Below are 18,236 nucleotides of genomic sequence, written 5' to 3'. Positions count from 1 at the left end.
ATCATGTCTATCTTGTTCCTATACTTCCAGTGACAAGCAAGGGAAAGGGTTTATAATACTTGTGCTTACTATTTGTTAAATGGTTTAACTGACTCAAGAACAGAATTGAATATAAATATCAGGAACAAAAGGAAGTACAAGTGTTAGCATGTGAAGGAACAATCAAGGAGATAAAGATACTGTAAATGGCTAACAAATAACTTGAGGTAGTTCAAAATGACAGGAAAAGGGAAGAGATATTACAGAAGAAAAGAACAAGTAGAGAGGAAAAAGAAAAGACTGTCAGGAAACCAACAAATAATTGAGACAGAAGAGAGATAGGTTCAGAGTCAGTGAATGAAAATTATAATGAGAAAGATAAATTAATAGATTGTGCCTTGGAAGAAAGAAGAGGGTTTCAGAGTATATGAAGATAAGGAACACAGAGCAGACAGAGAAGACAGAAAGGGAGAGTAATTGAAAGGTAGGATGGGTGCATAAAGGACTTCCTTTTCCCAAGAGAGGGGGGACTAAAATTCTTCCAGTCCACTGAACTAGACCAGTGGTTCTAATTTAGACTCTAAAAATTATTAAGGACCCCAAAGAGCTTTTGTTTATGTAGATTATATATACCATATTAGAAACTGAAACTGAGAAAATTAATTTTATTTATTTAAAAATAATTAAGAGCCACATGTTAACATGAATACATTTTTATTAAGAACTGCATATATATATATATATATATATAGAAAAGTTTAGTGAGAGAATGAAAATCTCTTTAATGCATGGCTTAATAGGAGACAGCTGGATTCACATGTCAGCTTCTGCTTCCAATTTGTTGTGATAACATGTATCATGTAGCCTCTAGTAAACTACTGAACATTCTTAGGAGAATAAGGGTAAAAAGGGCAAGTAACCCCTTAATATTATTATGAAAATAGTTTTGACCTCATGGACCTCCTAAAAGGATCTTGGGGAACCTCCAAGGGGTCCCCAGACCACACCTTCAGAATCACTGAATTAAAATGTAAGAATGCTGTTCTCCAGCTCATTAAAGACTAGGTAACTGAGATTCAAAGAGCTCTGTGTCCCTGAAAAGTTCACATATTAAACAGGGGACAGCAAAGCTTCGCTGAGAAATAAGTCTGTGATGTGACAACTCTTCAAAACACAGTCCTGATAGAGCCCTCACATCCTTTAATGGAACATATGAGCCACTTTATTCATTAATAGTATATGACTATAGGTAACATTTATTGAACATTTACTACATACTAAGCCTGTTCTAAGCATATCCTATGTATCAATCAAACTAGTCCTGACAACAGGTACTATTATTATCTCTATTTTACAGGAGAAGCTGAGTCACAATAAATTTAAATAAGTTCCTTCAAGGACACAATGCTAAAGAAGAATCAAGAGTCAAACCTTGGAAGCCTACCTCTTTACCATGTTATGCTACAACTTAAGTGTTACACAGGTAAAGGAGTTTTCTTTTAACTCACAGATGCAGGGCTTCAATGGGAGCACTGAAAAAAGTATCAAGGGATTGTGACCTTCCTTTCTGGAGCTCATGGAGGTGGAGTAATAATGGAATCAGAACTAGGAGATCGCTACCAATCATACAGCAAGCCATGGGGCCTGGGGAACCAGTAAGGGAGGTTTTAGCTATGGTTGTGAGTGGATGGGGCTGGAGGGGGTAGGACGGGAAGGCAGTGTGCCCCATCTGGTCTGCATTCCAGGTGAGGGTGTGCATGTGCACACATGCATGGGTGTATGCAAGCAGAAAGGGCAGTGCTGCAGAGGAAGTATCCTGTGGATTCAAGGTTTGCATGAGTGACAGCAGTTTTTTCACTGTCTTCTTTTTCTTCTTCCCCTGAAATGCCAAGCAGTTACCATGGCAAGGGCCTTCCAAAGCACGGTGCCTGAGCCATGCTGCCAGGCCCTGACATGCCATCTCCAGCTTCCTATACTCTCTAGTTCCCCAACTGGCTCTGGAGTACCTCCATGTTCACTGCTGTCTGCAACCCTGTCTGTCCCTACAGAGGGTTACCATATCTTTTCACCTCCTTGCTCACAGCCCAAGACACCTTGATGGAGCTCTCATTATTATTTTTTATTAAAAGATTCTATTTTTAGTACAAATTTAGATTTACAGAAAAAGCGGATAGAACACATGTACTCTTCTCCCCTCACACACAATTTCCCCTATTAACATCATACATTAGCATGGTATATCTGTTTCTGTTACAATGCATTAACCAATACGATGTATTAATTAAAGTCCATAGCTTATTTAGATTTCCTTAGTTCCACCCCCCACTGTTGATTTCTTTAAAAAATTTTTATTCCATTGTTGATTTTTATCTAATTATTTTAGTAGTAATAAAAAACACTTAACAGCACTCATTCTTAAACTGGGATGTTATATGTAGATGCACCTCTGAAGGACTCCCCTCCATCCTTTTGAAGGACTGAAAGAACTAAATCTATTTCACAATGGACCATAATCCAAGCACTGTTCCACACGAATTTAGTCAGAAAGGTAATTAAACTTCTGCCTCAAACCACAAATCACTCCTACTCAAAACTAACCAAGCCTGTGATTAGTAAGCAATGTAAACAAAGATGCCAAGCACTCTGAATCTCTTCTTCAATGTGGTGACAGCCTTTCCAGAGCAGAATGCAGGCCCATGACCAGCTTCCATGTGTCACACAGGGTATCAAAATCTTTCAGGTTCCTAAATCTGCATTTCCCCCATCAGACTGACTAGAATAAGCTATAGATCAGGAAAGTTCAGATAAAGATACAGATTCAATTATTCAATTCCTTCCTGCCAACCACTGTCCTTGCCTCTCTCTGGGGCACTCTGCACTGTGGCCAAGTCCTCTTTCACGGGGTTCTTTCTTCCCCTGCCTTCTGTGCCTCTACCCCATCCCAGGGAACCTGCCACCACTCTAACCACTTCTGCTTTCTTAGTGATTACTCTTCCTCAGGCCTTCCCCCACCCCCACCCCCACATATGACCATTCCTCAATGTTTGGACCTTTGGGTTTTGGGTTTCTCCCCCTCTCTTCACATTTTTTCCTCAGTAGGAATAAAAAATTAGGCTATCTCTAAATAGAAGATTCCCAAATCTCTATGTTCAGACCCAATCTTTCAAGCAAAACATCATCTGTCTGTCAGGTATTTGAAGCAGATAAGCTGTTGTTAAGAAATTAGCACTAGAGTCAAACCGACTGGCTCCAAATCCTCGCTCTACAACCTCTTAGCTATGTGATCTTGAACTTACTACTAAGTTTCCTCATTTGTAAAGTGAGAATAGTATCTACCTCATGAAGTTACTGAAAGAATTAAATGAATTAATAGGGTAAAGATAGGAGAACAGAACCTAACACAGAATAAGTCTCAATAAAGATAGATAATACAGGACATTACCCTTTAGCCAAAACCCGTGAGGCCAAAATTGTTTCAGAATGTACTTTTTTGGTTTAGAAAGGTAGTATGGTACATACATGTTCTATATATTATATGACTACCCCAAGGGCCAGGTTTCTGGGGCAGCACTCCCATGGCCAAGGGGTTCTATGTTACAGTCTAGAAAGCCTAACTATAAACACACTCTGAACTGAATGGAGAAGTGCCACAGCTGCTGAGAAAAAAGTTCCAGTACAAAATTTCAGGTCTAAGCAGGTTCAAGTCCCCTACCCACCACAGCCAATCTGGTGAAAGCAATAATAAGAGCCATGCCTGGAGGGCAGTGCAGATTTGGGAAGTCAGCAGGGGCAATAGGAGTAACCAATAATGATACCAAACTTGAGTAGAAATGATCTTCTCAAAGTCTGAACTCAGTAATTAAACTTGCAACCCAAGAGGGCTCCCAAGGCAAAAAAAAAAAATTCAAAGAGTGTTTATTAAACAAAGGTTAGTGAACTAATTTGACCTGGCAAAGGCCTCAGCTAGCCATCATCCCTAGTACCCTCTTCTCTGATTCTGCAGAACTCTGTCCCCCTGTATTTGCTAAACACCTTCAATGGCTCCCACACCTTTGGCATTAAAGTACTTATTTTGCCAGAGATAGTAAATAATGAGAAGAAAAAGGCAACACAAATAATTTAATTTGTGTGACTCAGGAAAGTCCTAAGAGATCAGTGGATGAGATGATTACAAAGCAACCTTCTTTTCTGCCCTAGTTCTTTCTGTATCTTCAGTCCTAGCATTATGCAGGCATGCACATGCAGTAGGGAGTTGGTGACTATGAGTGAATAAGTCAATGATCAAATGGTGTATTAGTTATCTATTGCTGCTTAATAAATAAACCACCACCAAAATATTAAAGAAAGAAGAAGGGGAAAAAAGCAACCTTCTTACAAAATAGAATACAAAGCTTGTATATTGCTTTATGTTTTATGTTCAAACTAGCCAGCCTATCTTATCAACAGCCCTTGAAAGAGAAAGGAAGTCCTGAAGAGCCAGGTCTATCACAGTAAAAACAAGACAGTCTGCTCAATCCCTGACTCTGAGGAGGAATAGCTCCTAGAATTTGTCTCATTTTAGAACTGATAGCCAAGAGCCCTGCTCAGCTAGTTACTGCTATGAAGAAAACAACCTTTCCATTCTGAAGCACCCACTAGTGAACATCTCATGATCCTGGGCTTTGTTTAATCTTCTACCTACTATTTTGATAAGATTTAATGCAAAGAGGAATCCATGAAAATAAGGATTCTATTTCTTACTCCACTGGGATTTTCAGAAATTGGGCAATATTTGGAGTTTGCAAAGGACCATCTGACAGACAGTAATGACAATCCAAAAAATGTAGAAAACCTTAACCATTTCAGTTCCAAGACAGTATGCACAGATTTGGTTAGAAGCTTTCACTAAAGCTTATAGCCACCATTCCAAAACACAAAAGAAGTGATATAATCACTACTGTTTTTCATTTGCACATTTGTTTTATAATGTACAAAATGTTTTACATTTTATGATCTTACAACAACTTTAAGAAGTTTAAAAAGTTTAAAAAAATTATTAGACTTTCACATGGTAAAATTACCATGACCAAGTGTCAGAAGATCTGGTTTGCTTCCTGGTTCTATTCAATACTTTCATTAAATCACTCTGTAAACTTTGTAATGTATTATACACATGCTTATAGTTTATGTTGTTAACTGCTGTTGAAAGCACTGTAAAAATTGTAAAATCCTATGTTAACGGATTATTAATAACTCAGTGACTTCTAGGCCAGTGCTCTTTCCACTACACTGAGCTGTCAACCTCACAGAGTAACAGCACCTATTGATAAAACTGACTTGGTGACTACTAAAAGGATGCTGCACATCACAGCCTGAAAAACTGTCCACAGGCCCCAGCCACACCTAGGATGTGCCATACATCTAAGAAGATTCAGCCAGCTCTAACCAGGCTGTAGGGTTCCAGGGACCCAATGTGTAAGAGGGAAAATACAGAGAACACAGATTCCACCTCCTATCAAATAGTTCATAGCTGAGCACCTCATTGCTCATGTATTTCCAGAGCAGCTCAAAATGCTTAGTTGTTCTCAAATGCATTCTCTTTTTTAATTAGTTACCTAGCCTGTTTACTTAGGGAAGAGGATGTCTGAAGTCCTGCCAAGCAGAGATACTAAATTAGGTTTTCCAGTTCTTCCAAGTCCAAAACAGTTCTGTCAATGAACCCACAGTTCCTCTGGCTTTCCTTGATGTGCCAAGCTTGAACCCCATGAGGCCATGCCAATCTCAGCTCTGCCTTCTGGCCAGATTGCCATTCTCACACTGAAGCACTCTTTGCCTTGCCAGCACCATCCCATCCCTGAATAAATAACCTCTCCTACTGGCCAAAATACTTGGTTAGATTCAACTGGGCCTCTGCAATTTGAATTGTTAGCCCAATTTGGCATCTCTTAGCCATTTCAATCAGGTTTTGATCTTTCATTCCTCTCTCTCTTCCTAAGCATGGATCTTCTGGCAGAAGAACTGGCAATGGAGAAAACTGTTTAATTCTATCCCAGGCCTAAGTGAATCAAAACAAGAAGAGTAATAAATGTGAATTTACTCTGTAAATTGTTAAGTCCTATGTTAACAGATTATTAACATTTCCAGACTACTAGGCCTGAATCTTTTCTTCACACGAAGCTGTAACAAGTCTCTCCACAATGTTTCTCACACCCCAAGTTCACCCATCCTTCCTAGAACTGCATTCACTGACACTTTCCCTTTCTTTCTGCTTTCAGGATTTTTCTCCAAAATACTTCTTCCGGTCCAGAAGTTGAACATCTGCTACACTTTCCAGGAGAGACCACTCTACACCTTGACTTTATTAAGGGGAAAAGCTATCTGGACACTTTCATTGCCCTTTTACCCAATAATAGCCTAACATTTTGAACTTCAATTTCTAAACAGCTATGTTAGTTCCACAGCTTCACATTCTAAGATCCCTATGCCCTCTGGAACAGAATCTTGGATAGGATTCCCAATGATGAGCTTATCACAACACACAGAAACTCAGGACCTGTGTGGAAGAATGAATGTACCAATGAATCACAAAATATCTCCAAACATGCACTTAATTTCTTGCCGAACAAATCAAGTCCTTTATACAGTACATAAAGTTGCACTGTCCAAAAACAATAACCACTATCCACATGTGGCTATTTAAATTTAAGTTAATAAAAATTAAATGAAATTTAAAATTCAGTTCCTCAGCTCAATACTTTTGTATGGCTAGTGGTCACTATACTGGACAGCAGAGATACAGAATATTTCTATCACCACATAAAGGTTATTGAACAGCACTGATAGAAAGCTGCTTATGAGTATTTTTGCTCTGAGAAATGGTGACCAGAAGCACAGAAGAACATAGGTTATGAGCAACCAGTGCTCCCTAAAATCCACTAAAATGATTTGTCCAGGAAATGAACTCCACACTCTTCCAAGCACTAGCATCAGATTTAAAAGCACATTTTAGCTTTAACAGGTAATTTGGTTCCTTACCAAAAATTTCTTTTTCTCACTGGCCCCTGCACATGAGCTTGTTGTTACTGGGGGGCTGTTCAGAAGGGCTGAGCTGCTGCTGTTGTGTTTTTTCTTTAAAAACAAAAAAACTGAGGTTAATAATTTGTATCCTCCATGCAACAGAAAAAGTTTTGACTATATACAAGTAAATTGTGGATCCAAAGAGCCAGTACCTCTTGTTCAGAATATTCCTAATCAGTAGTCAATCCTTTTTCCAGCCTTCTCCTTCATAACCACTGACTTCACTCCAGTAACAGAGCAACACACAAAGAAGAAGATCAGGACTTATCTTATAATAGGTTGTAGGCTCTAAGCAGAGGATCCTGAAAAGGTAATCTCCCTTCACAGAATGATCAGGGACCACTCCACTCCTTCCCTTCCCAACCTGGTCCCTTTGGGCCTTGCAACTCAAGTAAGCTCCCCCTTTTCACTTCCTAACTGATGGAGAAAGATCAGCTCACTGGGGCAGCAGCAGCAAGCATACTTCACATAGGAAGACAGGAAGGAAAGTGAGGTCATTAGGCTCAAGCCTGGGGGAGGGGACTCACTTCTGGTAAAAGGCTCCTTCCAAAAGCAGCTTTGAATAGAAATGAGTTACAGCAAGGGAGAACTCACACAATTAGACAGAATAATGTAAGAAAACAGTACAAGAATGGGCCCTAATCTGTTGTTCCCCCATTTCTGTAAGGTAACCACAAAAACAAAAGTAGCTTTCTAAGCTAATCCTTCTGTTATAACATGAAACAGAAGCATTCAGGGGCCCTAGTTTTCCTAAAGGCAGGAAATACTCTGGGAGGCTGTATCTGGCAGACAGAAGCCAGAAAAAGTTCTAGAGCCTTATACTTTCTCTAGAAACCTAGGGTACTTCTCAAGAACTGGTAGGCAAAGTGCAAATGAGGAGGAAGGTTAGCTGATAACAAAGAGAACCACAAGAGAGGACGTCATGAGCAAATTTTCATGAACACACCAAACATAGCCATCTGATGTAAGCACTAGGTACCCACCAGGGAGGAAAGCTCCCCATCATTCACTCCTCTCTGTGGGTCAATATACCCAGGAAACAAAGGAGTAAATGATGCTAGAGATAAGAAGGTGCTCAACAGAGAATAAGTTTAAAGGTTAACAAAAACAGGAACTGTTTTCCTAAAGAAGCACACAACTCTTAATGAAGCATTCTTATCTACCTGAGCTAATAAGGGGAAACAACTGTAAACAATAATAACTAACCACTGACTGTTACCTTTAGAATATATTTTATGACTTTTTATTAAATAAATTCACTTCCTACTTATATTTTACATAAGCTAATACTACCTTTTTATATTGTAAGGTAGCTAAAAACCTTCTGAGTTAGGGATTGTGAATCTGGATAAAACATTTGCCAAATAATCAGTAAAGGAAAAATTATATGAATATTGTCCCATAAAAAGTGAAGGAATTGTTCTTACCCTCCACGGATGAAACACCATGCACAAGGTCAGATGCACAAAGCTTTGGGACTCCAGATCATGAACCAACTAACTGGTTGGTATATATCACTTAACAGACTGTGAAAGGATGGAGCCAGTAGCATTCAAGTCTGGTATTAGAGCATCTTTGTCTTCTCAAATATTTCCCACTTGAAAACCCATGCCCAACAAATCTGGTTAAGTCTGCCATGGCCACACACACCTGCCTATTTGGGTGCCCTGTGTCTTTGTTCTTCATGGTCTCATATCCAGGCACACGGGGACGTCGGCTCATCTGGAGGGCCACCAGATCCTTCATGATCGAGTTCAGTGCCTCCTGTTCATCTGCAATGAAAGCAAGCACATGGGCTGAGACACTTCAACATGTACCAGAAAGGTACTTTCACAAAATTATTGTGTATTATGTGACTAATACTCAGGGAGTTCTGCCCAAGTGAAACGACAGATCCTGTAACTACAATCACATGGATCTGCTGTCTATGAAAAGTAGATAACTGAGGTCAGACTGTGGCGATTTGAATTTTAATAGATTCTTAGTGGCTCTCCAACCAGATTTCTGATAGCAGTGTTTACTAATTAACTGGGTTGGGCAAAGGAGGTGCTTAGAACACAGCAATTCTTCAGTGCCAGAGAAACTCAGCCAGAAAAGATAGATAAAAGTTGGAGTGAAGTGAAAAACAGCACAGCACAGCAGGATAGTAGGATACTGTGTGAAAAGATGAATTCATGCAGAGCTGATTATAGGACAGAATCAGTCACAGACTTACTCTTAAAGTATCACATGTAGGAGAGCACATTTTAAAACGTACCAAGCAAGGACCTAGGGTAGCTGCTTTGACCAGAAGTTGATTTACAAGCCCAGCCTTTGAATACCCACCTCCCAACTTTTTACAAGTTTATAGGCCTTCTGCTCCCCACAGGCAAGTCAAAGACAGCTCTATTGTTTTTCTTCCCTACCTGACCAAGCAATGCATTGTCTCTGAGACTTTTACTGGCATTACATTTAATCCCCCTTTCTTGAAATAGCATTGAGCACTAGAGTTCTCATGCATTGAAGACAACTAACTAAAACCCAGAATCCAAACCAGCCCAATTCCAAGTTTTGCAAAATTCTTCCAGGTCCTTCAAGGAATCCTTATCCACTCAAATAGCATTTGGGTGAAAATAAATAAATCTGTTCATCTAGAAAGGAACAAGAAGGATGAGTTGATGCACTTGTTTTGTTGACAAGTGAGTCACTTGGGGACTTACGGCACACCTTAAAAAAGCAAGTACAAAAGACTCCACCCAAAAAGAGTGCCTATCTTTTGCCCTTTATCATTTTCCCTTGGAAACATTCTAATACCCTGTGGAAAGAAAAGAACAGCATGAAGAAGAGGAAGTAAAATTGCACTATTTGTCTCTCCCCTCTTCCTAGACTAAATTTGCTCAGGTGCCCTACATACCCTCCAAGGAGGTGCAGAAAAGGAAAAAAATTACATGCCCATTAAAAGGTTTTTGCCTGCTCAGCAAAGTAAAATTGATTTAAAATTTGCAGGAGAAACACCAGTAAAGAGCTTCCCATCTAATTCCACTTTAATATAAGGAAGTATTTAAGAGAGTGATAATAGCTATGGTACTGAAAGAATGAGGTAAATGGGATAACGAAAGAAGAGGAAGTGGGTATCTACAGACAGGCACTTGCCAAAATTAAAACACATATCCCATCGATTATTTTATGTTTTCTAGCAATTTCCCTATAGGTTCCTTAAAGAAAGGGAACTTTCTTGGCTTTTTGCTTTTTTAACCTCCCAACCAAGGTTTTAAAACTACAGGATAACATTTACACTAGGAAGACTGGCTTTATATATACTTTATATATGAGCTTATATATTAAATTGGCTTATATATTACTAAATATATGTATAAAATTCTTGGGCCAACTATAACAGTAAATTGGGATCATTATAAGGAGGATTATGACCAGACAGATGTTTTCTGAGGCACATCCAGTTAAACTCCTAACAGCGGAATGACTGGTGTTTTCAGTATCAAGGTAATCATTCTTAGAATTGATAACTTGAGTTGATTCAAATCAGATTATTGAGCCAAGATGGATGTAAATACACATACACAGATATATATACATGTTTTCAGGTCAAATCCACAAGTATGACTAGAGAAACCATTTCTAATTTTATGTAAGATGATACTATTTTAAGAGCCAGTTTATCAGGTTGACAAATTCTGTTTCCAGTAAGCTAACCAATTCCTGGCATTACTTAATGGATAAACTTGTTTGGTAGTTCCAGCACGGAGAACACACTAGAGGAAGAGTTTGGCCCTATCTCTTGAAATCCAGGACAACTGACACAAGTGAAACAGGATTACAGAATCTGATTTTGGGTCAAAATCAAATACACTGCTAGAGGCAGACAGATTCTTAAACTGATACTTCAAACTAAAGGCATGGATAAAGACAGGAAGTAAACCAAGAGGCTCTTTTAGGCATTTCTTCCTGGATTGAGATTTTAACTGAATTACCAGCACACCAATACGAAATTCCTTAAAAAATAAAAACAAAACTTTAAAAAAAACAAAGAGCAGCTTTTTTAGAGTATGACAGTTGGTTATATATGGACTTTGGAGCCAGAAAGACCTAAGTTTAAGGATGCCTTGAACAAATCACTTATTCTCCCTAACCCTCAGTTCCTCATCTGTAAAATGGAGATAATAAAAGTATCACTTCACAGAGCTGCTGTGAGAGTTAAAGGAAAAAAAAAACTTACAAATTACTCCTAATGGTACCTAACACTTAGTAATGCTAAAAAAATGCTGGCTATGATCATCAATGGGAAAAGACTGGAGGACACTTAATCTATCCTAATACTTAATTTTAGTCCTGAATTTTTATTAATCATTAACAATAACCATCTAGTGAGTACCTTTCATGTATTATACATTAGACAGTTTTGGAAAATACTTCAAGGTATTCAAACTCTAGGGGTAAAAGAATAAATGACATAAAAATATGAGGTCATACAAATAAAGAGATTGAATTAGACAATATACAAACCAGAGTACATAAACCTGTGTAAAAAAAATTTTTTTTACAGTGTGAGTAGCAAGAGGTTGTACACATGATTTTACATAATTATTAACAGAATAAAGATTCTTTCAGAAAAGCAAGGTGTTCTAGCTATGCAGGAAACCTTAAAAAATGAACTGAGGACAAGAAAGGACATGATAGCAAGTGAGGGGTAGCAGGGACGAAAAGAGGGTCAGGTTCTAATCCTCAGTGAACAGTAATCCTTATGGAGTAGAGTAGGAAGAAGGTATGCTGGTAAAGAAGCCTTTAAGAGGATTGGAAAAAACAAGAGTGACACCACAGTGGCCCAACCCACAGAAGGGCAGCTGCAGCCCAGCCAGGTCCATAGGGTGGTAGAGACAGAAACAAAAATTTAAAGAGAATCAAGAAGCTGGAGATAAAATAAAATTGGAACTGGTGGAAATCAACAACTCATTTGCAAACTTTACATGTGAACAAGTTGAAGCAGGGGTAATAGTATGCTGTAAACTTGAAAAGATTTTCTGAGGATGGGTTTTGTCTGACACTTTTGAAAGTTACCAGGAAGCAGCACAGAGGAAGAATTAAGAGGTTAAGAATCTAGAGGAGGAATATTCATAGAAAAGAGAAAAGAAGAGATCTGTGAAACATGGATTAGGGTTGGGCTTAAAAAGTGGAAGTTCTTCAGAAGTCTTGACCAGACAGGTAATTATCTACCCATAATTATCCAGCACCATGTACTTTGTCTTCTCTGGACACCATGACCTATAGTATGGGGGCTGCCAGGCAACACATCCTCTCTCTTTAGCTCTAGCAGAAAGTCAGTCTTCCAAACTGAACTATTACTATCTAAAAGCAGGGCTTAAGGCACTCCCATTTATTTTACTTATTTATTTTTTAGTGAAGTATAGTTGGTATATAATCTTATATTGGTTTCAAGTATGTAACAGTTACCTGTATTATTAAATCCTTACCCCAACTAGTGCAGTTACTATCTGTCAGCATACAAAGTTGTTACAGAATCACTGGCTATATTCTCCATGCTGTGCTACCATCCTGTGACCAATTTATATTATGATTGAGAATTTCTGAAAGCACTCCCATTTATGAATTCCCTTTGCTAAGAATCCAGAAAAGTTTCCAGAAGCACCATTTGCTTCAATAAACAGTGTTGTCCTGCATGATATCTATTTACTATGTCAGAAAGTTTCTCTTCTCCATTTCTACAAATCTCCAAAATAGTATCTTAATCTTTGTTTTCACTTAACTAACGATATTATTCCTTCATCTTGCCAACACTCTATCCAGCTCTGCCAGATTGTCTGATCACACTGCTCACCCAGGAGATCCCGTGCTTCGGAGTACTCCTGAGCCAGATTTGACTAATAATTCATGACATTTCAAATACTCCCACTGCCTCCACCCTGTCCATACCTGCGCAAACATCTTTTTCTAGTAAATGTAGCACAAAGACCCAATCCTCAATTCACAAGAAACTTTTTTCCTTCAAGGACATGACTGAACCCATGCTATAGCTCTGATGTTTGTTTTTCTGTTTATGGGATATACCTGTCCTTCAATATTAATTGATGGCTCAAAACTTAAAAATACATATTACAAAGTAAATCACTGCTTACTTATAAGAAGCTAATATCACTACTACATTTAATATTTAATGAAATTAATCTAAAGGTCTAAAGACTATAGGATTGTGTATTTCAAACCTAAAACTACAGAATTGTTCTCTCCCCACTGTGTACCTTTGCACAGTTTTGACCAAGTACCTGTAACACCTCATAGTTAATTCATTAAACTGTGATCTCAATTTCAATCAAAACAGTTGCTAACTATTCAGTCTACATAGGTGGTCAGTTCTGGGCAAACTGAGTTCAGACTGGTGCAACTGGGAACTCCCAACAGCCTTGGAACCCTCAGGACACAAGGTATCTGTAAATCACATTGATTCTGACTTCAAATCAAGTTATCACACCAGAACCACACCATCCTTAATCCAATACTCCGTTCAATAGTTTCCTGCAACATTTCCAAATTGTAACATATTTTTCAGTAATATTCCCACTAAGTTTAAGATTGTGCTTATTAAAAAATCCAAATGAACACTAATTAACCTCAGGTGTTATTAATAGCATTTGCCACTATAACTGCTTAAACTAGAAGAGAATTCTATCTAGTGTGACCAAGAAAAAAACGACCAGTCAATCCCAATTATTTTTTATGACCATATAGTATCAAAACCCACCCACTTACCCACCAAAAAATTTCCTATTATTTACAGGGATAAGTGTAGTTTTCACCAGAAATTTACTGGGGCTAACAGCTAATATAAAATCTGACCTGTTTTTATTACCAACTCAAGTTGTCAAACAGGCTTGAGTGTGGGGCTTAGAACAGCTCAGAAAATATGACTTAACCAAAGAACCTGCAGGGCAGAGCCTCTAGTTTTAGTCCTTTCCTTGCTGGGGTCGAAATTAATAAGTGTAATGAAAATATCAGTAAGTCCATGTTTCTCTCTTTTCATCCCCTTGGAGTTTATTTAGAACTACAGCAACTAAAGCAAACTAACCTGGGAATTTGAATTTTTATCATTTATATCACCACAAAGCTAATTAGGGAAAAGTTTTCAATTAGCAATAATCGCACCTCGGATAAACCTCATTGGCTACGATACTGCCACTGCGCAAAGCTTATACAAAGCAAATTAAAGAGCCAGGTTCTGGGAGAATTCAGTTATTAGCCCTAATTGCATATCTACAAAACAGAGAGAATGATATAGGGAAAAGTGTTGAAGGCAGGCAGTGATCTTAAACCAGGTTGCCAAATACACTGCAGCCACCAGGCAAGTTAATTCCCACCTCACTATCTCAGTTTCTTCATGTAAAACTGACCTGGGGACACATGAGAAGACACTGAAGTCCTGGTCCTTTTTCCTTTGGGACTCTGGGCCCTACCTATATAGTTCCTTTCTTCCCTATTACTGTCTCTCCATATACTCAGACACTTAAACAAAATGTCTTGAAATGTGAGAAGAGAGTGACATTTATTTTCACATTAGACAATGAACTGCACCCAACATGTCTGGGCACTCTAACTGGTTTAGCAGTCAAGAAAGTGGGGAATGGGAGGTCCACAAACACTTATTTCATACTCCCCTTTGGGACTTGAGGCTGCCCCCAAAGGTGAGACTATCACAAATGCAGGTTCATAAATCAATTAAAAGATTTAGTTCAATTATCAAATTCCAGAACACAAGATAAATGAATCTGGGGAGGACAAGAAGAACTATGTGCCCCATTTACTATAAATGTTCAGTAAGTATTGGTTGAATTATGTATTTCAGACCTTACAGTTCCTTTTATGCTTACTGTCACAGGAGACTTTCCCCAAAAAAACAAGCATTTCTTGGGAAGGAAACAGTAAGCCCAGCAAGTGAAAAAAACCACCCCTTACTGTAAGAGGGACTGCATAGAACAAGGCAGTTCATTCAAAGCCAAGAGTGTAGAGATAGGGCAAAAAATATCTGCCCTAAGTGACACAGCATACACTTAACCTCCTATAAAAATGACTTGACCTTGCTATAGCGCAAAGCAAACCATAACATTCTCTCTTCACAAGGGGCACTTTACAGATGCAATGAATGGTTTTGCAAAGGATCCTTTGACATAAGTTTACTCTTTGAATTACTTAGGACAATACCAAACACTTGCCAATGCCAAACTTGCCATCGTGGACAACAGTGTCACTATTGATCCAGCAAGAAAAGCAAAGTACTGGACATCTGAAATGTTATTTGCTTCTTCATCTCCTTCAACAGTTAAACTAAATTACCAAAAGGACATGAAATATAATTCAGTTCAAACGCTGTGTGTGGAAGACATTAAAAGGTATTCTTAGATTACATCTTCACAACAGAAACTTTAAATATTGATAAAAAGGAAATGATTTCATAGAAATTATTTTGTATAGCGAATGCTTCCTTCAAAAGTTACATAATTTCAGGAATATCGCAAGATAAAAATAATGGATGTAAAACACTGCAACTGGATTTTTCAAAAAGTAGGACGTGAATTATAACTGGCAGCCCCCAACCAATTCCTAACCTCCAGCAATCTGCGCGCAGCTCTCATTTCTCAACCGCGCGGTAGATAACAGGGATTGCCGTTTTAATCACCTCCCAGCCTATCTCCCCACACGCCCTCCCCCCTGCTCTGGGGAGCGCACAGGGCTGGAGAGCAAGCCCCGGGAACTCTCACAGGCAGGCCTGTGTGAGCAAAGGGAAGGAAATGACACAGGCAGGAAAAAAAAGCAAATCAAGGAAAAGACACAACAGCAGCTGGGCCTGCACCAGCCTCCAGTCTGGGCCCCACACTGCGCTCTCGCTCCCCCGCCCTCGGGTTCGCAGTCCGGCTCGCTTGGGGCCGGGGCGGGCTGCCCCGCGGAGCACTGGCCCTCGATTGCGCCGCCGCTTCCTCGGGATGCGCCCACGGCGCGGCCCGGAAGGAGGCTGCCGAGTGGCCTCCGCCGGCCGGAACCGCCCCGGCGGGCCGGGGAAGCCAGAACCCCACCCCCGTCCCGGAGCCGCGAGAGGAGCGGGCGGGTGCCGGCGGTCCACAGTCCCATTCGGGCGGGCTGTCCATGCCTGTCAGGCAGCGGCCCAGGGTTCTCCTCCCCTCAGCCCGGGGCGGGGCAACGTGAAGCAGCGCGGGCACAGGCCGGGGCGGTGGCGACACTCACCCATGGTGGAGATGGCGGCGGTATCGGCTCGGGCCTGAGTGTCACCTCCGCAGCCGGAGCTGCATGCCGGGGGCCTGGGCGGCGGGGACGGCAGCGGGCCTGGCTCCGCGCGGAAGGCGCGGGCTGCGGTCGGGCCCCCCGCCGCCTCCCCAGGCTCCGGCTCCGGCTCCGCCCGCGGCCGGGCGCTGTGGCATGGGCAGGGTGGCCCGCTACATCCCCGACGCTCCTCGGCTCGGCCCAGCCCGGCCTTGGCGGCACCGCTCGGCCCGCCCGCCTGCCAGTCCCTCAGCCCGGCAGTCGCTCCGTCCGGCCACCGTTCTCCACCTCAGGAACGCTCCGAAAAACAAACCGCTGGTCGCGCAGCTCGTCCCCTTGCCTGTCACTCACCGCAGTGCCCGCCAATCCCAGGCAATTACTGGACCTTCGTACCACCCCTACCCACCTCACCAGCCAATAATGAGGAAGTCACCGCCCCCACCGCCCACTCCCACCAAGCCTATTCCCAACACCCTCTCAGCCGCCTGCTAATCATCAGCACCACACGATGGACCAATCCCGCCTACTCTCACAGGATGCCAATGGGCGAAGCGAAGGCGGTTTCCGAGGGCTGTCTACCTTCTGCCAATCACCGAAACAGCACCGGTTCACTCCGCCGCTAGCCAATTACGTAGGACTCTGAGCACCCGCCTCTGCGCATCCCTCGCTGCCTCGCCCGCCCTCTCCCCGGGAGGTCTGGGTTGCTCCAATCACAGTTCGTGCGTGAGGCTCCCCCCGCGTTCCCACCTCCCATCAGTTACCGAGGCTCCGCTGGCGCGCGGGCTGGCGCAGTTCCCCGCCGGCTACTTTGGGGCTGGAGTTTGGGAAAGCCGTTGGAGAAACACAGCGGCCTCTCGTCCTCCCGGTTCTCGACGGTCCCTGAGGCTGGCGTCCTGCCCGTCACTGTGCTCACACTAGGTGCATAATAAGCGGGACGGGTTCTGTCTCTGAGCGTTTCCCGGCGTGTGGCCACCTCCGCTGCCCGATCCCTTGGCTAGTCCACCGGTCCATACACTGCGCTTGCCCGGAGGCAGGAGTGGCCTCACCACTGCCCGCCTTTTCCTGGGTCTCATACCTTCGGGGCCACACCCTGGAGGGGCTGGGGTAGTGCTGGAATGTGGGTCCTTGGAAACCTGAGAGTGCTGCTGGCCAGGGCTGAAACCAGTAATTGGAAATTCCAGAAAGGTTCTTTCGGGGGAAAAAAACCATTTCTCTCTCCTTACAAAAGCAATAAAAGCAAAAGTAAAAATACCACCCCGGAGATAACTTTCTTTCCTACCTTGATAATATAATGTCTGACAAAAATGGCTTCATATTGTTTTGTAATATGCTTACATTTTATTGTTAAGTATTTTCCCGTGCCACTGAATATTGTTCCAAAACAATTCCACTGGCTGCATGATATTTCAAAACAGAGAGTGACCATAATTAATTTCCCAACCCCCATTGTTCAACATCTTATACACCCAGATCTGCAGATTCCAAGTCCACCACAATTAATGTGGGTTCCCTTCCTCTAGTCCCTGTTCCAGTGTAATATAAATCAGAGTCCAGAATAATCTTCCTCAGATGCCATTTTCAACTGTCAACTAAGGGCCTTTAGTGGTGGCTTTACCTTGGCTGTCAAATCTTAAGAACTATCTTAGACTACCCTCTTTCTTTACACCTTCTCCCTCCCCCAATATTTAACCAGGCCCCTTGTTTTGGTAGTTTATTGGGGTTTTTTTTCCCCCTTCAACAAGCTTTTAAGTCTGTCATTTTCCCACTTGATTAGATCCTTACCCAATTTATTGAAATTCCTTAACTATAATCTCTCTTCTGGGCAGGGGAGATAGAGTAAAGGAGAAAGAAAAGTAATATTTATCTGTCATTTACTGTATGCTAGGTACATCATCTCATTTAATCCTTCCAAAAACTCT

The 18,236-nt window shown here is 41.3% G+C and overlaps 1 protein-coding gene and 1 pseudogene across 2 annotated transcripts in view; both read right to left on the bottom strand.

Moving 5' to 3' along the window:
- MAP3K3 (mitogen-activated protein kinase kinase kinase 3) overlaps positions 1-16,585 on the bottom strand; it is a 55,033-nt gene extending 38,448 nt beyond the window's left edge. The window contains exons 1-3 of one of the 2 annotated variants that reach the window (XM_036899842.2): positions 16,282-16,585; positions 8,686-8,807; positions 6,994-7,086 (exon numbers count right to left, since the gene is read on the bottom strand). In XM_036899842.2, the coding sequence (XP_036755737.2) occupies positions 6,994-7,086; positions 8,686-8,807; positions 16,282-16,285 (219 nt within the window). In that variant the 5' untranslated portion in view covers positions 16,286-16,585. The remainder of the gene's footprint in view (positions 1-6,993; positions 7,087-8,685; positions 8,808-16,281) is intronic. The other variant, XM_036899844.2, reaches the window with a different exon arrangement.
- LOC118919748 (U4 spliceosomal RNA) lies at positions 14,105-14,235 on the bottom strand (annotated as a pseudogene).
- Positions 16,586-18,236: the final 1,651 nt, after the last annotated feature.

This window comes from Manis pentadactyla, chromosome 4, assembly GCF_030020395.1.
Source record: "Manis pentadactyla isolate mManPen7 chromosome 4, mManPen7.hap1, whole genome shotgun sequence".
Classification (NCBI taxonomy): domain Eukaryota; kingdom Metazoa; phylum Chordata; class Mammalia; order Pholidota; family Manidae; genus Manis; species Manis pentadactyla.
The sequence above is the reverse complement of the archived record's forward strand: the minus strand, read 5'-3'. Positions and strand labels throughout refer to the sequence as shown.